Genomic DNA, 15,724 nt, shown 5'->3' with positions numbered 1-15,724 from the left:
GTGGACCTGCCCCATGGCCACACTGACCACGCTCTCAGGCACCCAGGTGAAGCTGCCTCACCCCAGTCAGTGTCTCCTCTGCCCTTCCGATGGAAGGAAAGCCCTGAAGAAGCTCAGCTCCCATGGACCTGTAGATGGCCCTGAAGGGAGGAGGCCATGCCTGGAGAGCCAGCATGACTGTGGCAGGCTGACAGGCAGCAGCATGGAATCCTGGCTGTCCCCATGGCCAGCCACAGGGAGGCTGTGTGGCTCGGATTCCTCCTAGTCACTCCTCACTGCCCTGTGTGCTCCCCTGTCAATTTTTGGACCACATGTGCCACTGACTTGGCTGGAACACAGACTGTGAGCCAGTAGTTCCAGTCAGAGCCTGAGACTCTTTTTCTTGGGTGTTGTTGCTGGTTGTGCTTAAGGACCTCTTGTCAAGAGGTGCCACACATTGAGTCCCAACTTCAACCAGAACTACAAACTAGGACCCTGCTTTTGCATAAGATCTCCAAGACACTGCCATGCATGTTAATGTATGTCAACAGGGCCCGGCGGCGTGGCCTAGCGGCTAAAGTCCTCGCCTTGAAAGCCCCGGGATCCCATATGGGCGCCGGTTCTAATCCCCGCAGCTCCACTTCCCATCCAGCTCCCTGCTTGTGGCCTGGGAAAGCAGTCAAGGACAGCCCAATGCATTGGGACCCTGCACCCACGTGGGAGACCCGGAAGAGGTTCCTGGTTCCTGGCATCGGATCGGCGCGCACCGGCCCGTTGCGGCTCACTTGGGGAGTGAAACATCGGACGGAAGATCTTCCTCTCTGTCTCTCCTCCTCTCTGTATATCTGACTTTGTAATAAAAATAAATCTTTAAAAAAAAAATGTATGTCAACAGATGCTGACCTGGAGACACTGACCCAGAGACGCCAGAGTCAGCGGTTTTGCAGGGACGACTTAGGTTTGAGAGTACACAGCTCCTCCTATAAGGCCTGGATGTTATGCAATGCCAGGAAGGTGCTATCCCCCAACTCAGGGTTGTCTACACAGAGACTCAGCCTGGGAGAAGGGAAGATAAAGCAAGGGTCTTTCAAGGGTGCCCCTTTAATAGGCTGTGAGATTCACCAGAAGGAGCCAGTAACCGGCGGGGGCAGGGGTGAGGGGCCTGTAGGGACAGGTGGAAAGGAACAGAGAAGTCCGCAACTTGTGGGTAAAGCAGACACACACCACTCTACAGTGCTGTATATAATCAGGCAACCAAGTGAAGCCACCTCATGCAAACACACACATACACACACACACACACACACACAGAAAGTTTATGTGTATCTTGGCTTCAGATTCTGTTCAACTCATTTTTCTAAAGACTTACTTATTTTTTGAAAGTCAGATAAAAAGAGAGGAGGAGAGACAAAGAAGAATATCCTCCATCCGCTGATTCACTCTCCAAGCGGTTGCAACGATCAGAGCTGAGCCAATCCAAAGCCAGGAGCCAGGAGCCAGGAGCCAGGTCTCTTACATGGGTGCAGGGTCCCAAGACCTTGGGCCATCCTCAGCTGCTTTCACAGGCCTCAAGCAGGGAGCTGGAAGGAAAGCGGGGCTGCTGGAAAACAGCCAATGCCCATATGGGTTCCTGGCACATGTAAGGTGAGAACTTCAGTCACTAGGCTCAACTAGGCCTTCAGCTCATTTTTAGCTGTACATATTTATGGATTACAAAGACACATGCACTTCTTGTTAGCCATTATAAAAACAAACTGGAAAATATACTTAGAAGAGATGGGAAACTAATTCAATGATGGTGGAAAGTCAAAAAGAGAAAAAAATCAAATTTTGACAAGTCATAGGAGAATATTGTGAATATAAACAACATATAGCGTGAACATGCGCAGGGGTGGGAAATAGTTTCTTAAACAAGCCATGGAAGCACTAGCCATCAGAGGACAGTAGCATAAAAATAGGGTCTTGGTCTCATCAGAACATTCAGAAAGCAGAAAGGCGGGCTGTAGAGTGCCGGCAAACTTTGCAATGTGTCTGTGTAGTGAACGATTCTCTCAAGAACATACGAAGGCCCACATCTGGACGAGGAAGCAGAAACTTAACAGGCCAAAACGAACGAAACCCTTGGCACATTGCACGAAGGGTATTCTCAATGGCCAAAATGTCAAATGTTCCACTTGTCACCCGGAAGAAGCAGGGTGGAGCTGCTGGGGGAGCCACAGGGCACCACCAGCGTTGGCAAGGTGGGTGTCAGTGGGAATTCTAATGGGCCCCTGGGACTGTGGAAGGCCGAGACACTTTAGAACAGAGGAGACTATTTTGACACAATGAAGCTGCTCAGAGCACTCTCACCTGGAAGTCCCTTCCCTGTACACCCACTCAGTAGCCAAGCATGTCCTTAATCCCAGGGATGCTCCTTAAATCAGGACCAGCTTAAGTGCAAACAACCAAGGACAGAGAAGTTTAGTCACAGCACGAGCAAGCTCAGCAGCTGGGAAAATCAATGGGGCAAAGTGAAAGAAAATTTTAAAAAAGAGAAAGAAAGAAAGAATTTTTCTTTTAAGCCTGTAACAGTGCAGGGGAAGCAGACATTAACGCACATGTGTTGCTCAAATCTCCCAATCTATCATTCCAAAATGGGCAAAACTCTGCATAAAAGTAAAGCTTAGTATCTCAAGATTCTAAATATGCTCAAGTTCATCATTAAAAACTTAACAAATACGAGTCGACGTGATAGCTAATTACTTGTGTTGACTTGATCACAGTACCCAGATTCTTGGTCTGAACTTATTATTCTGGATGCTTCTGGAATTGCTTTTGGGTGAGATTAGGATTCATATCTGGGGAATGTTGAGTGCACACTGTTGTGCTCCAGAAGTGTGGGCAGATCCCATGTGGGTAGTTGAGGACCGACCTCTCCTGAGCAAGAGCAGCTTCTGCCAGCAATGGCTTTGAACCTCAACTGCAATGCAGATTGTTCCCTATGAGTCTGTTTGTGGGCCCACCCAGCAGGTTTCAGACTTAAAACTTCACAGTCATTTGAGCTGATTTCCTCATTGCTTTCTCTTCTCTGGAGGACACTGATAAGCAGGTGTTTACAAATATTAATAGGGGGCCGGTCTGGTGGCTAATTTGCTGTCCTGTGACACCAGCATCCCATATGGACACCAGTTCATGTCCCAGCTGCTCCACTTCTGATCTAGCTACCTGCTATGGCCTGGGGAAGCGATGGAGGATGACCCAAGTCTGTGGGCTCCAACCCCATGTGGGAGAACCAAAAGTTCCAGGATCCCAGCTTCGAATCAGTTCAGCTTTGTCCATTGCAGCCACTTAGGGAGTGATCAGGAGACAACTTCCTCTGCCGCTCCTTCTCTCTGTAAGTCTGCCTTTCCAATAAAAATAAATGTATCTTTTTAAAAATATATATTAATTGAGTAGGTATTTGGAGCAAGAGTTAAGCGGCCCTTCAAGACACTGCCATTTCCCCTCGATCCCTGGACTTGAATCCCCACACTGTGTCTATTCTAGCTTCCTGCTCACGTGCACCCCAAGAGATGGCAGTCAACACTCAAGTTCTTGGGTCTCTGCCACCCTCACAGGAGGCCTGGACTGAGTTCTGACCTCGTGGCTTCAGCCCAGCCCAGCCCCGACCGCTGTGGACTGAACCATCAGACAAATAAGTAGGAGTAAAGAAATAAGCATTTTTTAAAATATCAAGAATATATTTAAAAACATGTGAAAACAAAGGCTCAGGTGTCACACAAAATAGAAGATTAAAATAAAAGATAATGAAAGAAGAAAAATTGAAAAAAAAAACCAAGGTTGATAACTAGGGAAAAATGGTAGACATCCAGAATAAAAATAAAGATGTTAGACTGGCTGAGGGAAATGTCTGTAAGGGGAAAGAACAAAACCAAACACACACCTGGGAATGGAAACAAACGAAGAGAAGGAAAGCAAGCTGTGGACGTGGGTGTGACAAAACGGCTTTTCCCACGGTCCTGAGACCTGTCATCGCTGCGGCAGCCTCCCTCCCTGGTGAGCCTTCCTCAGCCTCTGGGAGAGCTGAGCCCCACCCTGCACCCTCTCCTGCCTGCCCCTGCTACGGTGGCGACGGGACCTTCAAGCATCTGCAGCTGACTCCACGGCAGCCCCGCAATGCCCCTGTGGACCCACGCGCTGACATGGCCACCAACACCTCTGTGTGTCTCCTTCTGGTCTTTTCTCCTCCTGCATATTTACAGTATCCAGATCGTTTTCTTTTTAAAAATATCTATTATTTGGGGCCTGGCACAGTGGCCTAGCGGCTAAAGTCCTCTCCTTGAATGCGCCAGGATCCCATATGGGCGCCGGTTCTAATCCCAGTGACTCCACTTCCCATCCAGCTCCCTGCTTGTGGCCTGGGGAAGCAGTCGAGGATGGCCCAAAGCCTTGGGACCCTTTACCCGCATGGGAGACCCAGAAGAGGTTCCAGGTTCCCGGCTTCAGATCGGCACAGCACCGGCTGTTGTGGTCACTTGGGGAGTGAATCATTGGATGGAAGATCTTCCTCCCTGTCTCTCCTCTCTGTATATCTGCCTTTCCAATAAAAATAAATAAATCGTGTTAAAAAAAAATCTATTATTTGAAAGAGTTACAGAGAGAACTAATGAGAGAGATCTTCCATCTGCTGGCCCACTCGCCAAATGATTGCAAAGGCCAGACTGAAGCCAGGAGCCAGGAGCCAGGAGCATCAGCTGGGTCTCCAATGTGAGAGACAGGATTGGGGAGGGCGGCACTTGGACCATCTTCCTCTGGTTTTCCCGGGCCAGTGGCAGGAAACTGAACTGGAAGTGAAGCAGCTGGGTCCCAAATCTGTCCCTGTGGGAAGATCATGCTGCAGATGGCAGCTCCATTGGCTGTGCCTCAGCAGCCTCCCTGCCTCCCCCAACCCCAACTGCCTTCTATATGCTTTAACTTTTTGCTTTTGCTTCACATTACTTCATGGTCCCCAGTGAGAAACTTTCCAGAGATTTGATCTTGCCTGTACGCACTATTCCATTAAACATCATTCATGGACCCATCAACAGCCCCACAAAAGCCTACGGAGTGCATACCAGGTGGCAAGTGCTGGTGGATTTTTCAAGGTCACTTCTACTTAGCAGTGGAGAGTGGGAAACATGAGAAAGCCAATCAATGTGGTACCAGAGGCCTTTTCTTCCCCTTTCACAGGCCCTCTGGTAGTTTTAGGATTACCGCTGGCCTGGGTACCTGAACCTGCCCCTATGCGTGGGAGGGCACCTCTGGACCCTGGAGGGCTACACATGGGCCTGAGCACTGGACCAAGTCTAAACACCCCCAGTGTGGCATTCTGGTAAAGGCAAAGGAAAGTGTAGACCTCTGTGGTAGATAACATGACAACCCTCTTCCACAAACTGCTTCTGTATTTTTAATTTTTCAACTATGAGGACTCCATACACTAATTCTAATTCTAGATGTAGGACTAATAATGAATAATAATGAAAGGGCCCTTCCCTACCTATAAGGCCCAGCCGGGGTAGGTGAGAGGTGGCAGGAGGAGGCAGAGAAGGGTGGCTGATAAGGCCGCACCGGGAGAAGGCAGCTTCCTCCTTGACCAGCAGTAGCTGTGGATCCACCAAGGTCGAAGGGAGCCCATGACACTCTAGAAGGCACATTCCTGTGTCCCTCAGCCCCTGCCTCTACCGCCCCCTAACAGGAACAATCCCTAGGGCCCAGCGCCATAGCCTAACAGCTAAAGTCCTAGCCTTGCATGTGCCAGGATCCCATATGGGCGCCAGTTCTAATCCCAGCAGTCCCACTTCCCATCCAGCTCCCTGCTTGTGGTTTGGGAAAGCAGTTGAGGATGGCCCAAAGTCTTGGGACCCTTTACCCGCATGGGAGACCAGAAAGAGCTCCTGGCTCCTGGCTTTGGATCGGCTCAGCTCTGGCCATTGCAGCCACTTGGGGAATGAATCAGTGGATGAAACATCTTCCTCCCTGTCTCTCCTCCTTTCTGTATACCTGACTTTCAAAGAAAGAAAGAAAGAAAGAAAGAAGGAAAGAAAGAAAGAAAGAAAGAAAGAAAGAAAGAAAGAAAGAAAGAAAGAAAGAAAGAAAGAAAGAAAGAAAGAAAGAAAGAAAGAAAGGAAGAAAGCCCTCACATCCCCTGGGCACGACTTCCCTGGCCCGCTGTCTGTACCAGACCAGTGAACCCTGCCAGGGAGCACTCCCACTAATGCTTGGTTTAAGCTGAACTCTATTCTGTGTGTATTTCTGGTTCTGAACATGAACTCCAGCCTTACACTACCACATGCTGTATTTTTCAGTTCCTTGTGCATAGTTTAGATTCACTTTATTCAAGTGCAAATGCTCATGCCTTTCTTTCTCAACACAGAAAAGTAGTCTATGAGTTACAGATTTTGATGTTTTGCTTTTTGCATCTCACGCGGTCTTCTGAAACTATTTCCATTTAAACAAAGATCTTCCTTCCCTGATATTTATGACCGCTGTGCTCCTATCCTACTGTGTGACTGCCCACAACTCCGACCACATCATTGCTTCTAGACATTTGAGCTTCCCATGAGGAAAAATCTCTTGGTTTTGGACCATCCCCACTCCAGTTATTGTGGCCATTTGGGAGTAAATTAGTAGGTAGAAGATCCTCTGTCTCTCTAAGAGTTTGCCTTTCAACAAATAAATAAATCATTAACAAAGAAAAATAAGAACAAACAAACAAACAAAACCCCGGAGTAGTCCTTGTGGGCTTATAAGTGACTGCAACGTGATTTAGTGACCTCCCAGCCACATCTTCTGGCTGTTCTCTGACAATAAGCTAGGAAGCTAGGACTGAGGGTATGTCCTTTTCACCCCGGGCATCATGTGATGCTTTAAACTCAGACTTCACAATAGCTCCCATGCAGGCCAGTTATGATGCAAGCCACATTTGTGACAGACCCTTGGGCTTCTCTGAAACTCTTGCCAACATACTCTGGGCACCAGCACTTCCTGTCAGAATGATCAGAGAGTGGGAGGATGGCGGTCAGCCTGAGAAGCCGAGGCCTAGAGATGTAGGGGTACCAGAAAGGAAGACTGCAGAAGGGACCATCCCCCAGAAGGCTGGAAGGCCAGTCAAAACGCGCACCGCCAGCTCCGGTCCACATCAGGATGAAGACTCCCTGTGTTGCCCGAACGACCTGCATCCTGCTTTCCACCTGAGGTGAGTGTGATCTGTGCTTCCTTTCATTCCCATCAGAAGAAGACCTGGGAGAACTGGAGTGCCCTCGTAGGCCGAGAACTCTGCGGTCAGCCAGTTCCTATGGGATCCCCCACATGGAACTGAAGCAGCCCAGAACCCTCCTCATAGGGTCTAATGACATTGGAACAACAGCCAGGAGCCCCGGGTGGTCCTCAGAGATAGAAGAACAGTAAATTTCCTTCTGGACTCAGGAGTGGATCTTTCTCTGGTCCTTACTTAGTTCCAACTTTGGCTCCCCATCCTCTCTTACACTGACCATCAGGGTCACTCAGGAGCCCCAAAAGTAGCTCATCTAGACAGAGAGAGACTAATATAGAAAGATTTGATCAGACAGGAAAAAGTCAGCTGGCCTGTGATTGCTCAGCCTGGACCTTACTGGTCAGGCTCCCGACTTGGCTTTTCCTAGACCTCACTAGGGAGGACACAAATTTCAGTCATTCCTCACTTGCTAAGTTATTGGAGATTTCTCTGTGCACCTGTCTAAGACTGTTCTACTCCTCAATTGTTATTATGTGGCTTAGAATTATGAATCTGTTTTGATTATCCTAGAGTGCACGAAGTTCTGTAAAATCTCAATTGAATATTATAAACTGCTAAATACAAATATAATTTTAAAAAATAAGGAAAAGAAAAGGCCCAGGAAAGGAGATTACTGGCAGTGGCTGCTTGGTGGCCGGTGTCTGGCTCATACAGAATCCCCCGTGTGAGCTTTCCTGCTCTGCAGAGGAAGCTAGAGAACACCTTCCTGGGGTTCTGATAATCGCCTCTCTGTCTTGCAGGTCATGGAACCAACTCCACCAATCAGACCCTCGCATTTCACTCGGCAAATTCTCCTCTATGGAGAAAGACATCCTGGTAAGCATCCTGAAGGGCACGTTCGGAGGGGCCTCGTGGAGGCCAGCAAATTCATCAAGGGGGAGGCGCGGCCTCAACAACCACTCACACCAAGATGACTCCCCAGTAGTGGACTCAAGTTGGCATAGTCGTCAAGTGGCTTCCATAGCCACTTTGTTTCTTACAGGTTCTAACAGCTGTTATAGCTAAATGGAAACAAACGATACCAGCTGTCAAGTTACTGAGTTCCTATTTTGCCTATATGCTGTCTTGCTGACGTCTCACAGTGACTCTTCAAGATCCAGCAATGCCTTTAGAATGCACAGAGGGTAAGGCAAGCTTGAACCCAAGCTTGCATGACCCCAAGATGTACTTGCTGTCCTCCTACCCAGAGTCTCAGACAAGCTCAGCCGCTGCGGGGAGAGCCAACTATTATCCACTACTTTCTGCTTTCTGTGAGCACTGCCTACTCCCACATCATTAGATTTTAATGGTTACTTCCTGTTGCCAGCGTCTAGGTGGCACCCACACCGTGGCAACAAGAAAGTTTTTGGCTCGTAAGCAAGAGGAAGAACGGAAAATGCTCAAGGAGCTGAAGCTCCAGTCTCCGAACTACAGACAGGCGATGGAGTGCCACAGGCAGCGTGCCATTCCTTGTCCCGCATGTGGACCCTCCGAAAAAATATGGACAGCAAAGGTGAGCGTGCCCCCCGAGGAGTTTAAAATGCCACAGCGCGAGAAGCTCACCATCTACAAGCACATTGAGAGGATGCAGCTAGCCCGCGCCCTGAGAAACAAGCAGTTTTTAACCTATGTAGAAAGGCTTAGGGGTTCCTCCTTACTCTCCGGCGTGGTCCTGAGCCCATTGGGCCCAGACAAAGCCGATGACAAGGCTAAGCCAGAGGAAGACGAGCCCGAGCACAAGAGCACCAAAAAGCAAGAAATAAAAATGAACGTGGTTTTCAAGTCAGAAGAACCGAAGAAATCTTTCGTGTGTCAACCGAAGGACTGCAAATCCTTCTTCCCCAGAAAAAAATCAGAAAGATCCATCGCAGGCCAAACAAACCGAAACCTTTTCCCCTTAGTGGAATTTCCTGGAGACCTAATGCTCATGAATCAGGATTTTATATCACGGGGAATCAACCCCTGTAATATGACTAAGACCTGTTCCCTGGAAGGAGAGAGCTTTTGGAATGGGTAACTGGCAAGGCTGCTCCTTGTAATTAAAGTTTTATTTGTTTCCAGGGAACCAAGTGTCACGGTTATCATTATTATTCCTTCCAGCTGTGTCTCAGACTCCTTCCCACTGTGTCTTCTCTGGGTATTTTGCCTTCCCTGCTCCGTCTCCAGGGAATCCTCAAGGTAGCACCTACCTTCTGGGGTTCTCAGTTCCCACTCGTACCATCACAGCCCCACTGCTGGGACCTGCCCCACTTACCTATTTTTATGAAGTAAATCACCCCAAAGTATAATAGTTTTTTTAATTGTTATTGTTAATTTAGCTTATAGTTCTGGGCACAGCTGGGTGGTTCTCCTGCCCTTGACTGGATTCTGCAGGTCCATCCAAGGCTCTCTCTCTAGGAGTTGGCAGCCATCAGCTGAGTCCCCTGGGAGCTCCCTGGGTCCCAGGTTTATAACAGGACCCTTGTGAGACCCAAGAGTGGAATGTTCTGACACCTCTTGAGTCCAGGGCTCAGTGCTAGAACACCGTCACCTTTGCTGCATTCTGACGGACAAACCAAGGTGTGAGGCCAGCCCTGCCGCAAACATGAGCTGTGCACTTCATCTCCTGATGGGAGGTTGCACTTCCTGGGGCACAAATACCAGGAGGTCTAGGCTGAGCTATTATTATCCTGGAGCTGGGTGGGACCGTCCAGTAGTCCAGATGAAAAAAAGAATAGCGTTCAAGGTCCTCCACTGCTTGATGGTGTCAGTTCAAGGTCTACTCCATGCTCCCACTTTCTGCCTAGGCACAGAGCTGCTGCCCTAGGACGTACAGGCAGTTCATCCCAGCCTTATCTCTGGGTACTCTCCTCTTCAGCACATCGACGATGGACATCTCTCTCCAAGGTATCTCTGCAGCCTGCACAGTTCCTTAAGGTGCGTCAGGAGCAGGTGTCAGCGGTCTCAGGTCAGTCACTGTTACCCCTACAAGGCCCTGCCTGTGCTCCCAGGTGGCAGGTCCAGGAGGCAGCACCTAGGGCAGTAGGACTGTACCACGACCTGGACCCTTGCTTCTTGCTTATTTGCCCCTCAGCAAGAAAGGCACTGGTCCTCACAGAGGTGCTGTGAATTATGAGCTTGGATTCTCGTGCAGGAAGAGAGTTGAAGCTGGAAGTTGGCTAGTCTCTTCCTTGTGCCCTGTCCCATTTTAAATTGCACTGTACACACACACTGCCTTGGAATCCTGTAGTTCTGAAAACCCTTGGCTCCTGTTGGACCTGGTTCACACCTGCTCTGAGCTGTGCCGATCCAAAGCCAGGAGTCCAGAGCTTCTCCCAGGCCTCTCACTTGGGTGCAGGGTCCCAAGGATTTGGGTTACGCTCAACTGCTTTCTCAGGCTGCAAGCAGGGAGCTGGATGGGAAATGGGGCCACTTGGATTGGAACTGGTGCCTATATGGGATCCTGGTGCTTTCAAGGCGAGGACTTTAGCTGTTAGGCTACCACACACACACACACACACACACACACACACACATCCTGGGACAAGCTCTGTGTGCATGCCATGATGCAGGCTTTAGGGTCGCTGTCCTGATGACTGGGTTAATGGTAAAGCACAGGCCAGAGGATACTGTAGAATCGCTCCTGCCTCCCAGTGGTCAAAAACAGGTACCTCCCGAGGTGTGACTGTGGGGCCCACAAAGCTGCTGAAGAGTCAAGCTCTCCGAGCTGCAGGCATTTAGGCAATGAACAAAGGATGGAAGAACATGCCTGCGCTCTGCCTCTGAAGAAGAGGAAGAAGAAATGGGTTTTGTTAAAGTTCTGAGGCCAGCAGTCCAGTCACAGTGTCAGCAAGGTCACCCTCTGTGATGGTGCTAGGAGAGAATTTATTCTAGACCTTTCCCTACTTCCTGGCAACCTGCAGACATCCTTGGTTAATGCCCGTGTTTCATCCTGTTCTCTGTCCTCTGCAGGTGCCTGCTACAGCACACTGGGTACCCTGGCTAAGGGCTCGTGCTCATGACATTAACTCACTTATCTCTGCAAAAACCCTCTTTCCAAACAAGGTTCCATAATAGAGTCAGAAGTTCACGCCTTCTTGGCAGGACACAACTGAACCCTAACATCCTTATTATCAACGTGACCAGGGAGTAATAAAATCCATGGCTCCTGAAGTGCCTTCTGTAGTTGACAAAGACAAAAGGACAATTTTCCGATAGGTGAGACAAGCAGAAATAGGACCCCATGAGTGGTCTTTGGGACACATTCCTTTCTGGATGAGGGTTCCCTCTTGCTCCTTCTGGCTCCAACCCCAGGCAATCCAAACATGAAGACATCCTGGAGGATGGAATGCGTCTCAATTGCTTGCGGACTGTTGCTTTTCTCGGATCACTACCCTGTCATAAACCTTCCAAGTTTTTCATATTGTGCTTGTCATGTGTCAACACCCCAAGCCTCAAGGGTGAGTCCATCACAATACGTTCTGAGGGCCCAGGGAAGTCCTCCCGCACGAGGGCCCAGGGAAGTCCTCCCATACGCAGGGCTGTTTGATGGGTTCTGTGAACCCTAGCTGTGCAGTCTAGGGTGCCAGTCTGAGCGCTCGGAGCCTTGAGCTAGACAAGCTCTGGTCTTATGGTGTTCTTGCAAGCGTTGAGCATGCTGTATTGAATAATAGTTCTCAGCTAAGAGTGATTTTGTGCCTCGGGAAAGAACTATCAACACCTGGAGATATTTCTGGTTGTCACGGTTGGGAATATCACTAAAATCTGAGGAGTCCTCACCAGGGGTGCTGCTAACAGCCCTCAGTGCATGGAGAAGCCTGTATATAGGGCACCACGTGGCCCCAAAGCCTACAGCGTGGAGGTAAAGAACCCTAATCGATGAGGAGGTACACATGTGAAGTCCTCCCGCATTGGTGCACGTGGGTGGGTGGAGCTTTCACTTCACATGATTGGACATAGTTGAAGAAAGAGACACATTCTGTGACTGTAGAGTACAACTGTGAGTTGCACTTCCCTAGTCATTTCCAAGACATGAGTGTACGCAGCACCTGCATTGGTGAGTGGAGTGTCTGTCCAATCAACGACTTGGTAAAGCATGACCTTTACAGCACGTGGAAAACCAGCTTCCAAAACGCCAGGGCGAGAGACAGGAAAGGAAAGAGGCGCTGGTGGCCTTGGTACAGTGTTCCCATCAGAACAAAAAACTCAGAGGTAGGGCACTGAAGTGGCCCTCCTCAGTACCTGTTCTTGTGGCAATCAGCTGGTCAGTTCCTCGAAAGGCCACGCAGTTCTAGTTGGCCCAAGGGAACTGAGAACGCAGGTCCACACCCAGACTTGTCTGTGAACGCCCTGGGCCACATTTCTCACTGCTGCCAGAGGGAGAAGCACCCCAAGCCGGGCCACTACAGGTGGATAAACACAAGGTAAGGCCACGCCCACGGTCATGTGACGCACCATGGCTCTGACTCATCCAACACAGGTGACCGAGGGACGGAGACAGCTGGCAGGGACTCCGGCGGACAGGATTTCATCCAAACCAAGGTCAGGGTGGACAAGTTTGGAGAGGCAGACCACACTTTGATGGTCACTCTGAGGCTGGACTGACAGAGCCAATGTCTGTAAAGATGAAAAGATGCTCTGAAAACGGACTGTGCTGATGGCTGCAGTTTTCTGAATGTTCCGTGAACTGCCGAACTGTAGACTTGCATGGTACGTGAACCGAATCTTCATAAAGCTGTTACAGAAAAATCAACGGCTGCCAAAGCTATGCTGAACTTGTTAAAACCATAGAGTGGAGAAAGGCCCAAGACACGAGGCAAAGTAAAACAAAACAAAACAAAACAAAACAAAAAAGCATTCTCACTCCCTTCTCCAGCCTGGCTTTCTTCCTTGGCCAGAAAGCCCCTGGGCACACGGTCCACCCTGGGCACACAGTCTACCTGGGCACATAGCCTACCCTGGGCACCCAAGCCAGCATAACCCACCAGTGGGCAAACCTGGGGCTAACAACCAGGAACTGAACTGTGCTGCTTAGCACACCTAGAGGCCACCCTAATGCCATCACACCTGTCAGGTATGTGAGGGCAAAGCCCCTGGGGACCATTCCAAGGCTGCTTAAGCCAAGGACAGACCCGACAGGCCAGCGTTCTGGGGCTGCTGCCAGGAACCAGAGCTGAAGAGGAACTACCGGCAGCTGTGTCGTCAGAGACTAGAAGGGGAGTGTTTCCTAGAATTAAAGAAAGGTGGCAGCGACAGACCTCTAGAGGACCTTACCAAGGTTACACGCTATGCAACATCTTCCCATATTAGTAATACTGGCATCACCACCATTCACCCCACCACCCGACTTCGTAGAAATATAATATCCTTCCCAGGAGCAAACGGCTATAGTCGAGCCACAGCGCCCTCTGGTGTCTGCAAGTGGACGACTTGAATGTGACCAGGAGTAAGGTCTGTCTGCTTGGTTGGAAGACCAGCTCTGCCCCTAGCACGGAACAGAGGACAACTGAAAGTGGGTGAGATGTGCCCCCGTTTGCAGTTCTGGCTCCGGAGACAGAGCCCCTTCTGTGTCTGTCACAGCACAGAGGGCAGAGTCCAGCACTAGCTCACGGCTCTGTGCCAGTCCTGCAAGTGCAGGGGCTGGGAGGAGGGGAACTCCCTCCGGGTAAAGGGAACTGCGCCAAGGGCCCAAGTTGAGGGCACATGTGGTGTAGATGCCACAGTAATTCTGAAAGCCCTCCTGTGGCACCAGCTCCAATACCCTATGGGGTGTGTGTCTGACACACCCACAGCCGTGTGTCCTAGGCACTAGTGTGCAGAGGCGGCACAAGGCTTGGTCTCCTGGGCTCATGGTGCCCTCGGGGTGATGGGAGAGGAAGGAGGGAAGCTCGGCCCTGAGGTGAGTGAGTCAGACAGTCCCAGCTTCCCCAGGGTTGGGGTTAGGCCTTGCTGGCCTCTTGGAACTATTCTGCACTCCCTTCCCCGTTCTGAGCCTCCTGGACCACATCTTCATGGTGAGACTGATAATACCCTACCCACACAGTGCCAGGAAGTGGGCTCTCACAGCGAGTCCCAGTGGGAGTTTACCCAGCATCCCCTGCATGGCAGGTTCTCTCACAGCAAGAGGGCAACTTCCACATCATAATCACTCCACATCACGCAGTTGGGAACTTTGGGGCAACGGCCAAGACACGGCTTGAGACGCCCAGGCTCTCAATCCAAGTGCCTGGTTTCCAGCTCCAGCTTCCCACTAATGCACACCCTGGGAGGCCACAGGTGATGGCCAAATACTTCACTTCCATGCATGTGGGAGACCCGGAATGAGTTCTGCACTTTGGCCTGGCCCAGCCCTGGCTGTTGCAGGCACTTGGAGGGGTGAACTAGTGAATTTTAAAAAACTCTCTTTCTGCCTGCTGTGTGTCTCTTTCAAATAGATTAAATTGAGTAAATAAAACATAAGGCACAGACACTGAAAAGCATGGTGTAGCTCGCATTCTCGTCTTCCTATAATCACTCTCGCTCATATCCTGAGCCCAAACATACCAAGGATGTTGGGAAGAAACACTGTCAATTCCCTGGAAGGTTCTGGAAGCCCAAGGATGGAGCCCCCATGCTCTCCACCCTTCCCCCAGACACCCCACACCCATTGTCCATCCCTTCATCTGAAGGGACCCAGTAGGAGGGCGGGCCCTGGTAACCCTGACCACACTGCTACAAAGGGCTTCCTCGTGGATTTGCTCCAGCATGGCAACGGCTCAGGGCTCTACTATGGGCCTGGGATGCTGACTGCTCTCAGGCCATCAAGGAACCACCCTCCAGAGAAACCTCTACAGCTGCTGCTGTCGGAGTCACAGCTGAATGTGGGACTTTGGATACTTTCACACTTCCTGTGTTCTCCTCTCCCTGTGCTCACCTCGCCCCACCACACACCCATGCTGAGGTCCACAGGTGCCAACCTCTGCACTCCCATTCTTCCATCCTCTCACAGGCACCTGACCACCAAGGTCAGTGTCCAGCTTGCTCCCTCGGCTTCATATCCCAGAGCTCAGGGCCTGCCTCTGGGTAATCTGCGTGCTCCTCCCCAGCCTGTTGTGGCCCCAGGCTGTTGTGGCCAGGACCCTGATGGCGGGGGGGAGCCCTACAGAGGTGACAGTGCTGTGAAAGCTCTCCTGGGAGCTACCTGGGCACCTTGTCAGCCACTGCCAAGGCTGGGGGAGGGGAGAGGTGTTGATAATGATGGAATTGGGACAAGGACCAATGCCAGGGATTGAGGGGAAGGAAGGGAAGATGGGGTGGTGGCTTCCGGTGTGGGACTAAAGCCCAGAGCTTCCTGGGAAGGGCTGAAGAACTGAGAGAGGGCAGTGCCCAATGGGACACAGGGGCAGGCCTGAGGGGCAGCTGACTGTGGGAGGAAAGAGTTTTCAAATGGGCAGGGCTTCAAGGAAGAAGTTTGGCCTAGGTCTCTGGGAGAGAATGGAGGCGTCCAGCTGGGGAAGG

General features: G+C 50.5%; 1 protein-coding gene across 1 annotated transcript; it reads left to right on the top strand.

The window, feature by feature from the left end:
* Positions 1 to 6,937: 6,937 nt before the first annotated feature.
* Positions 6,938 to 9,305, top strand: C13H10orf120 (chromosome 13 C10orf120 homolog). Its single transcript, XM_012925392.2, has 3 exons — positions 6,938 to 7,192; positions 8,011 to 8,086; positions 8,577 to 9,305. Exons 1-3 carry the CDS (start codon positions 6,990 to 6,992, stop codon positions 9,264 to 9,266), a joined length of 969 nt encoding a protein of 322 aa, XP_012780846.2. The 5' UTR covers positions 6,938 to 6,989; the 3' UTR covers positions 9,267 to 9,305.
* Positions 9,306 to 15,724: the final 6,419 nt, after the last annotated feature.

Source organism: Ochotona princeps, chromosome 13 (assembly GCF_030435755.1).
Source record: "Ochotona princeps isolate mOchPri1 chromosome 13, mOchPri1.hap1, whole genome shotgun sequence".
NCBI classification, from domain to species: Eukaryota; Metazoa; Chordata; class Mammalia; order Lagomorpha; family Ochotonidae; genus Ochotona; species Ochotona princeps.
Note: the sequence above shows the minus strand (reverse complement) of the source record. Positions and strands in the feature narration are given on the sequence as shown.